Raw genomic sequence first — 10,343 nt, 5'->3', positions numbered from 1 at the left:
CCCCCCCCCCCCCCCCCCCCCCTCTCCTCCTCAAAAGCTACAGACTCAGAAATGGCACGTACTAAGGAAAGCTCATTCTGGGACTGGCTCTAGTGGCTGTAATTCTGCTCCAAGGATGAATTTTGGAAAAGAGACTTCAGATACAGTATTAGGGGACCACTAAGGTCTACATAAAAGAGACTTCAGATACAGTATTAGGGGACCACTATGGTCTACATAAAAGACACTTCAGATACAGTATTAGGGGACCACTAAGGTCTCTATAAAAGTGACTTCAGATACAGTATTAGGTGACCACCAAGGTCTATATAAAAGAGACTTCAGATACAGTATTAGGTGACCACTAAGGTCTATATAAAAGAGACTTCAGATACAGTATTAGGGGACCACTAAGGTCTACATAAAAGAGCAAATGCAGTAGCAGCATTCGCTAGTTGACTGTTTTCTGAGTACAGCCGCAAAGAAAAACACAAACATCATCCACTGCATTCAGCAAAGGCCATCTTATATGCCAATAGGCCGATGGCAATCAACAAGGTGAATATCGATCAATACCGATGTTCTGCCAATAAATCAGTGCATGCCTTTTTTCACAGCCCTAATAATAAAATAAATGTCTCCCTTTTGGTTTCTGAATTTTTCTCAAAGGAGAACAAAGGAGACCTCATTACCAGAGCATATAGTGCGTATGGTATAGCACACCAAAAAACAACACTTTAATTACACTTGGACTTGGAGCCAGAAAGGTTCTCACCTGGCCAAGTAACTGTTGAGTCACTGGAAATGTATTTCAGATGAATATTTGGCAGATATACTGTGGTCATTTTGTGCTCTGAGACTGTAAAAGTGTTAACTTATTACCCTTTAAAAGAGCTATAAGAGGTCTCACATGCTGTCCTGCACACACCGGCATCCACTTAAGGATAGACACACACAAATGCACCAAATTAGCATAGTCATGCACACAAAAACGCAGGCACACATCAATTATGCTGTACACAGACACAAAAGCGCACACACATAATCACTCACGCACTGCAGCAACTAATTAGTCTTTGTCTCCCCGGTTTTGTATATTATCACTAATGGCGGGGCCCGTGGCGTTGTTCTGCAAGATCAGCAAATTTTCTCGCTGCATCAAACCCCCAGAGTTTCCAGACAGAGGAAAAACATAAAAATATTATCTGTTGTGTTGCAAACAATATGAGTCACAAGAGCAACGTCAAGGCAGCTGAGGGAACACGCGTCGATGCTCTAGCAGGGAAGGCAGACTACTAGAACCATTTTAGAAGGAAAATATAATCCCGCAACTGCAAATGGAGTCTCAACAAGATAGTTAAACATTGTTAACTCAGGAGTAGGGTGTCTTACAATGTACTTTCTTTCAAAGGAGGAAATAAGTCAATGAAAAAGTCCAACAGCAGTTTGAGGCCAGCTAGGTGGACTTTGGTTGGGGGTAAGGAGATCGGGCATGTCGAAGGATCTGTTTGGCGCAGCTCAAAAAATTGAGGAGGGCCAGCTCAGGTTCACAGCTGGAGCTCAGGACCCTGACACTTTGTCGGTTTCTGGAGGAGCAAGACAAACCTGTCAGGAGGACTTATTTTCAACCTGGACCCTATATTTCAGTGTTGTAGCACTCGAGACCCAAAACTTAAGACAGATGTTGAGACTAATTTTTGAAGGTCTTGGTCTCATCTCGGAATCGACTTCACTTCTACTCAGTCTGGTCTTGGTCTTGGATATGTATGTACAGTGGCATTATTTCCAGTCAAGACCACAACTCCAGGGATTTTGTTAAATTGCCAGTGCGTTTTCTGATTCATACCTATGTGGTAAAAAATTGCAAATGCAACCAATAACTTATATCTAATATAAAATCTGTTAAAGGTGTACTCATTCCTGCTGCTTTCAGTATTCTGCTAAATTACAACAAACCGCTTGTTGAATTCAAAACAAATAAAAGGAAATCTCTTCCAACTTTCTTTCATTTAACAAACTGAACATTGAATATAAAAAAGAACCGTTTCATTTTAATGTTGTTTTTGTGTGGATATTTTGTCTTTTGCGATACGTTGCAGCCTTTTGCGATGCGTTTCTTGCACCAGTTGAAATTACGATGACAATAAAAAAAATTTGTGCAGCACATATATGGTATTTTTTTATTACATATGTGGGTTTTTGATACATACATTTTTCTGGGCTATGATGAGGTTCTTTGATATGTCAGGGGTTTTGGTCTTGGTGGTTTTTATTTGAGATTTTGCCTTTTGTCATAACTGATCATTTCTCATAGTTTGTTAACATGATTTCCTCTTATAGTCGAGATTTTCTGTGTGATCCTTTGTTTTGGGATTTTTTGGAGAAAAATTAACAAGCCATACTCTTAACTAATAACCTGCCGCTACAATAGCAACCAATGGGAACAATCACTCTTTAGCAATAGGCAGACCTAAGCAACTAAGCAGAGCACATATGCTAAACATATAGTAAAAAGTTAATGTAATTAAAATAAATAAATGAATAATCACACTGCTTTGTCCTTTCTTCTTTGTTTGTGTGTTTGTGTGTGCATGCAGCAGCTCCCTAAACAGGAAGCAGTCTCGGCGGCGCGACGACAAGCTGCTCCCCCCCCTCCTGTCCCCCCTCTCTGACGACCCCCCTCGCAAACGAACCTGTGACAGCAGTTCCTCTCTCAGTCAGGACGCCACCGCCGCAGGGATGCTTCCCAGCTCGGCCTCTTCCTCTTCCACTTCCTCTTCCTCACACAGACACAGGAGAGGGGAAGGGAAGGCGTCATCGCATGCCAGAAACGGCAGTGTAAGTGTTACATATCACCATTAACATGCAAAAAGTGCTCCTATTGAAATAATATGCCACGTTTTCAAGAGATATATAGGTTTTTGGCTCTAATTCTTCATTGGCCACACTTTAGAATACACTGTGGGGGACAGAGTAGGCCAGTGGCATTTTCTTCTTGCAAAATTGAGTTGCTCACTTGACACTGTTCCGAAAATAACTTGAGTTAATGACTTGCCATGCTTAAAAAGTTAGAATTTTCAGCATGACACATCACCGCCAATGTGAGTCATATTTCCTTACCTGCAATTTCAGGAGTTTTAAGAGCCAAAGGCATCAAATTATGCAAGAGTTTGTTCAGAGGTGGAAGAAGTATTTACATCTTGTACTTGGGTGAAAGTAGCAATACTACAGACAAGTAAAAGCCAATCCATTTCAAATTTAAGTAGAAGTATTTGTTTCGAAAAATTACTAAAAGTACAGAAAGTAAAAGTACTCATCATTCAGAATAGCCCCCTTCAGAATCATTAATATTATTTATGCTGGGATTGTAAATGGTGATGCATTCATGTGTCAATCACTCATTTTAATTACTGTATATACTGCTGCTGGCTAACATTAGTTATTAGTTATATTGGGTAATAATTATGTAAATACGCAAAGTAACTATTGACTAAAGCTATCAAATAAATATAGTAATACAAAGGCGCAATATTTGGCTCTGAGTAAAAGTATGAAGTAGCATAAAATGGAAATACAAGTACTGCAAACTTCTGCTGAAGTGTGATACTTCACTTATGTACAGTACTTTTTGACAAACTTGAACTGCAAAATGCACGTTAGCTTTGTCATGTGGGTTTGCAAAGTGAATTAATAAACCAAGAATATGGTGGTATCTTCATACAGTATGGCACAAATATAGAGGTGGAGAAAGTATTAAAATACTGTACTCAAGTAAAAGTATGAATACCTCGATGAACAATAACTTAAGTACAAGTGAAATTTCCTATCTGAAAAATGACTCAAGTAAAAGTAATAAGTACTTAATTTATAATGTACTTTAATTAAAAGATACTTAGTCACATTTAAAAAAAACAATAATCTGTAAAACGGGGCGGGGGGGGGGGTCACTCCCATGTACAAAAAAATGGAATAAGGGGTCATAAATGTGTTTTTAATGAAAGAAAAATCTATACAAATGTATATGTATACACATTTAATAACATAACACATGAAATTTAAGACCCTTGGAAAGGTTTAACGTGCCATTTTAGTTGAGACCATCCCATGAAAGTGAAAAGGGACGTCTTTTTTTTTTTCTTAAGATCATTTTTGGGGCTTTTCCGCCTTTAATTTTCGTCAGGACAGTTAGGTGAGAAGGGGGGGGAAGACATGCAAGAAATGGTCACAGGTCGGATTCAAACCGGGACCACTGCGTCGAGGCGTAAACCTCTCAGTACATGTGCGCCCGCTCTACCATCCTTCTCCTTATCAACATAACCCACAATTAATTTAGCCAGCGTCCTCCATACGTTGTACAAAACATGTTGTTTTGCTAATTGGCAATTTGCTGTTAGTCATAAAAACTTCGTTTGAAGTACCAATACACAAATACTTACCAAAACACATATGCAGGCACAACAGGCATTGCATGATGATACTATTGTATGATGTTATATTGTAATTTCCCTGATGGGGATCGATAAAACAGCATAACTATAACTCTTTGGCCCTCTTGAATTTAAATGAGAAACAGTCCATCAAATGTGGCCGAGGGTTTTTCGTTGTTTTGGGTTAGCGGATTGCGATCTTTCAGCTAGCATTTCTACCGAAACAGTCACTGAACCGTCGTCGCTTGCCTGATCCACGCCATCTTGTTATTAATCTTCTACAGAAAGACTTGCCGCCTGAAAGGCCGCCTTGATGCTGATTGGTCACTGCAGTGGTTCCAGGCGCGATTTCTTATTGTCCTTTTCTGTTTTCGTTATTCAAAGTCTATTTGGAACATAGCGAAATTCAATACTTCACTCAAAATGTTATCAAGTACATTTCAAAATACTTCATTATAAATGGAAAATACACAAAAAGACTCATCTCATTGCGCTTTTCAGAAAAGAGCAGGTCTAGACCGTACTTTCAGAAACCCAACAATTCCCACCATTACTGTCCATCTCTGCACAAATGACTTCACAACAATTATTTTGTGATTGTTGGGTCAGTTCAACCACACCTCTCGGGCTCGTTTTAAGTTCATTCTCCTACTTCCGGTGAATGAGAAGCCTAACTGGCAACGTGAATCCATCACCGTGAATGAGAAGCCTAACTGGCAACGTGAATCCATCACCGTGAATGAGAAGCCTAACTGGCAACGTGAATCCATCACCGTGAATTAGAAGCCTAACTGGCAACGTGAATCCATCACCACGAATGAGAAGCCTAACTGGCAACGTGAATCCATCACCGTGAATGAGAAGCCTAACTGGCAACGTGAATCCATCACCACGAATGAGAAGCCTAACTGGCAACGTGAATCCATCACCGTGAATGAGAAGCTTAACTGGCAACGTGAATCCATCAACACGAATGAGAAGCCTAACTGGCAACGTGAATCCATCCCCACGAATGAGAACAATAATTAGCGCGTTGATGGAAGCCACCCATTGTAATACTACTTTAATGCACTTTAATGGATTTAATGCATTCTCTCCTTCAGGAAGTTGACACCCACAGCGAGAAGCCCAGCGGAGACGGTTACCATGCCAACGGGCAGTCGGATTCAGAGGCGTGGTCAGAACCTGCCGAACATCGCAGGCCAAGACTCTCATTTAGCGACACGTATGTAGAAATCCATTGCATGTCATTCACACATACGTTTAATGTGATAGATTCTTAGTTGACGCTTGTGAAGTCTGTTAGCAGAATGATTTTTAAATAAAAAACGGTATCTAATCAATATTGATGGAATATACAGTATGTGTGCATCTGATGAATATGTATTGGTATGTGTATGCGGGATATGCATATATACATGCATATCTCTACATTTGTCACATTTTGTAAATGCTAGCTACATTTTTTTAGCTGCTGATCGGTTTCTATGGTTGTTTTCATGGTGGTCCAATGCAACGTAATTTAATTGTGCACTGCACTTCCAAGAGTGTTTTTGGAGTGGCAAAAAAAAAAAAATAATAATATTCTCGATGTTAATAAGATTTTGAGGTCTGTGCCCAACTCCCTGGTGTTTGTATAAGTAATCCCGTCAATCTGTGCTAGGAGACAGCAGGCCTCTTTACACAGAAGCGTGTCTTGAGTTAGACTGTATGTACTGAGTGTACAGAAGCGTGTCCCTGTATATATTAAGACTGGGACCATATGCCTTTGTCTTGATTTAATTCTTTCATGATACATGGTTGCCTATTCGACTTGTATTGTGATTTCATTTATTGAGATTCTAGAGATTGGATTGTGTTGTGTATTGCAATTTTCTTTAACAAAAACTAAAGTTGAATAATACACATCTAGAGACAATATATCCTGAGACATTTCTAAAAAACGAATTGTTTTCTAAAAGGAATCCACACGACATGTCAGTCTGACATTTATTTAATTGGTGAAGAAGTACATAACGTGGATCTTCTGCATTTCCTGCTTTCTCTCTGTTTAGTCCAACAGGGATATATTGTAGTCCCCGTAGAAACAGAAAACATTTAGGTGAACAATTTGTTAAAAAAAAAAGAAGAAATAAAAATTCTAGGGAAAATAATCTATTTTGAAAATCGTTGCGAAAAAGAATCAAAGATTTTGGGATTCCCCCCCACACCCCTAGTATAAATGTTGTGTCTTCAGAAGACATATGTTCACTATGCTCTATGATCATTCTCTCCGTGAAAACTAAATACATTCCATTAAGACCAAGCAGAGTTTTCTTTTTCCAACAAACGGTTACTTTTAATTCTTAAAAGTTCTCCTTTCATTTCCTTTAAGGATTATTGATGATTATGATGATAATTCTCCTTTAATAATTAAACTGGGGGCCGGAACGCTTTTGCGCCCACTTCAGGCGTATTTGTTTTGCAACTTGCAAGTAAAAGCATTACGAGGTATGTCGCGGGTGCTGAAAATGGAAAATTCCATTTTTCATATGTATTAAATGGGAGGGGGAAGGGAATTCAGTCAGGAGACACATGTTTGCAGATGTGCAACAAAAGGTACAAAGTCTTTGGAGATTAGACTCCATCATTATACTAATAGTTTCTATAAAGGGGTAGAGAACCATTGTAACCCCCCAATGGAATCTAGACCAGTCAGCTGGACTAGACGACTGGAGGGGGTAGGGGGAGTTGGGGGGGGTGTACTCTTCGCCTGCAACAACAGCTGATCGCAAAGGGATAAACTGATTTTTTTAAAGCAGGCTTGTGACTCTGTGATTGGCCCTTGCAACTTGTGCAGGATTCTGATTGGTTTAGCCGGAAGGTGAACGTCTCCATCAGCTGACTCGATTTAAGTAGCCAGCATTGATTAAGAGTGAGGTCTTCCTGAAAGACTTTAGACTGAGATACATTGCAATCGTGATTGACTATGCAGATATGCAACATTTATACACAGCAAGATATAAATTTACAGTTTTTTGGATAACAGCTGATTTGATTTAGGAGATTATAAATTAGGTCTTCCTGAAAGAATTTACGCTCAGCTACATTAGTGGGAGTTTCCCATTAAGAGATGGGAGAGGAAGCGTAAAGTGGGCCTAATTATGTATTCCAGGGTATGTACAAAAACCTTCCGTGACAGTGGGCCTCTATTTTGCGGAGAAAATGTCCTGCCTCTTAAAGGTAGGCGTAAAACAGCCGGAGCTGGTTTCCTCGCACATGCCTCCTGGTGAAATGGCCGCAGTAATCCGAACAAGACGAAGACAGGCCAAGGAGGCAAATGTTTTTCAGTTCACACATTAAGTGTTACAGATTAAGCAGCCATGATGCAATATTACAGTTACTGGAAGAAATCAAAGATGACATGGAATCTCCAACTCAGCGTTCACATTCTAGTCCAGCAGTTGTTAAACTCCTCGCTACATTACATAAAAGATACAGTATTGGTTTCAAACAGTCACAGCATCAGCAATGGAAATATCTGCACTCAGTTGTATCATACGACAAGTACTTAACGCTTTGCTACAGCGCACATACATGTCCCCACCACTAAAAATAACACGCATCCAGCAGGATATCTTTGATATCTTTGACATCTCCCATTCAATTGCGCCTTCAAATGTGCGTAATTCACGCTATAACGGGCGGAGAAAGATTCTGATTACCTGATGGACTGGAAGTTTTGGAAATACGACGTAAGCTGATGTATCACAGTGTGCACTTTCTGCGGGTTAGCCATGTACTCTACTGTATGTACTTTACTGCAACAAGTACAAGTACATGGACCATTTACTGTACATCTGGCCCTCAGTGTCTTCTTTGTATTTTCCACGGTGGCCAACTAGACTGATTTTGACAGATGGGTTGCTTTATGGCACAAAAGGAGATTATTGTATGGCACAAAACGGAGGGAGGGCACTGGTCCCATTGGACAAAATGGAGGGAGGGCACTGGTCCCATTGGACAAAATGGAGGGAGGGCACTGGTCCCATTGGACAAAACGGAGGGAGGGCACTGGTCCCATTGGACAAAATGGAGGGAGGGCACTGGTCCCATTGGACAAAATGGAGGGAGGGCACTGTTCCCATTGGACAAAATGGAGGGAGGGCACTGCTCCCCATTGGACAATGTCTCCCACCCACTCAATGTTTTAATTCCTATACACAGGAGAATTTTCACTGCAAGACTTATTCCCCCACAATGCCCCACAGAGCGCCACAGGAAGTCATTCCTGCCTGTGGCCATCAAACTTTATATCTCCTCCCTCTAAGTTTCTGACACACAGACATTGAGTGAGTTTAAAACTGGACAACATTATCAGTTTTGTGCAATAAAACTTCTTAAAAATTACTCTGCTACTACTATTTATTCAGTATTACTATTCACCATTACGCCTTAATTATGTAAATACTGAATCCTAAAAAAATCCTTTAACCATGTAAATATTGTTCAAATCCACTCTCCTTATATTTCTTCATTTATATTTCTACTCTGATATTTATATACTCTTGCAACTGTAACACAGAATTTCCCTTCAGGGATCAATAAATTATTAATGATTAAGATTCTGATGTAAACAGTCAAATGTCTTGAGCGCCTGGGGGGCTCACCTGGTAGAGCGAGCGCCCATATACAGAGGCTCAGTCCTCGACGCAGCGGCCACGGGTTAGGTTCCGACCTGCGGCCCTTTGCTGCATGTCTTCCCCCACCCCCCCCTTTTCCCCCTTTTGTGTCCAAGCTGTCCTTTCAAAATAAAGGCCAAAAATGCCAACAAAATAATCTTAAAGAGTCTGACAGATAGGGGAGTTAGTGAAAAGCTAGAGATAGATAGATAGATAGATAGATAGATAGATAGATAGATACATAGATACATAGATAGATAGATACTTTATTAATCCCAATGGAAAATTTAGGCATCCAGTAGCAAGATAACCATAACACAACAAACACATACAGTAAGTACATACACATATACTGTACATCACATAAACACACATACATAAGAATAACAATAAAATTAAAAATTACTCACGGAAATGCAATGACCATGATAAGGTGAGATACTAGTGAAGTGAAAAAGTGAACAGTGCAGTTGGTCATGATAAAAAATTGACTATGACTATAAAATATAAAAATAATAACCTCTAAACTGACTAACTGATTAGAATAAGAACATTATGTAACAGGGAATAAGTTATAAGGTGTAAAATGTAGATGTTAGGACCATAGTCCAGGTTATGTATTAGGGCTAATGTGGCCAATAAGAAAGTTGTACAGCAGACAAGTGATTTGAATGCAGACCACTGGACTAATTATGTTTCTTGGAAGACATTCTACAGGTCCACACTGGTCCAGAATTTTTCCCAATCCACAATTGACCTTTGGAATACCTAGCCAAAGCTGAGATGCATGATTTTTTTAATTGTATTTTTTATTTTAAACCCACATTGGGATTGATCCAAAATGCTGTCGACCCCAACAGACCCTGACTTAGAGAGAATCCCCCCACTGACAAGTGACGCTCCACAAATGAACAAGCAGCTGCGGTCCGAGAGAATAGCGATCCATGCCACTTTCCCCTGAACTTTACACTTTCACGCTGCCAACGGACCTGGGCAACTAGTCCAGACTGCTGCTGTACGTCTGGTGTTCAACCTCCCCCGGTTTTCGTCTCCATTCACCTCTCTGGGTCCAGGTTAGGACCAGAGGTGGGTGGAGTAGCCAAAAATTATACTGGAGCAAAAGTACTGTTACTTCCGAATAATATGACTCAAGCTAAAGTAGTCATCCAAATAATTACTTAAATTAGAGTAAAAAAGTCTCTGTGGTGGAGGCAGAGCTGGAGGATGATGGGGGATTGTCGTCAATTACCCTGGTGGAGGTCGCTGAGGTAGTCAA

General features: G+C 40.1%; 1 protein-coding gene across 2 annotated transcripts in view; it reads left to right on the top strand.

Moving 5' to 3' along the window:
• aff2 (AF4/FMR2 family, member 2) overlaps positions 1–10,343 on the top strand; it is a 210,102-nt gene that overhangs the window by 180,971 nt on the left and 18,788 nt on the right. The window contains exons 18-19 of one of the 2 annotated variants that reach the window (XM_034883341.1): positions 2,580–2,817; positions 5,510–5,631. In XM_034883341.1, coding sequence (XP_034739232.1) covers positions 2,580–2,817; positions 5,510–5,631 — 360 coding nt within the window. Of the gene's footprint in view, positions 1–2,576; positions 2,818–5,509; positions 5,632–10,343 lie in introns of both variants that reach the window. The other variant, XM_034883340.1, reaches the window with a different exon arrangement.

This window comes from Etheostoma cragini, chromosome 10, assembly GCF_013103735.1.
Source record: "Etheostoma cragini isolate CJK2018 chromosome 10, CSU_Ecrag_1.0, whole genome shotgun sequence".
Taxonomy (NCBI): domain Eukaryota; kingdom Metazoa; phylum Chordata; class Actinopteri; order Perciformes; family Percidae; genus Etheostoma; species Etheostoma cragini.
Note: the sequence above shows the minus strand (reverse complement) of the source record. Positions and strands in the feature narration are given on the sequence as shown.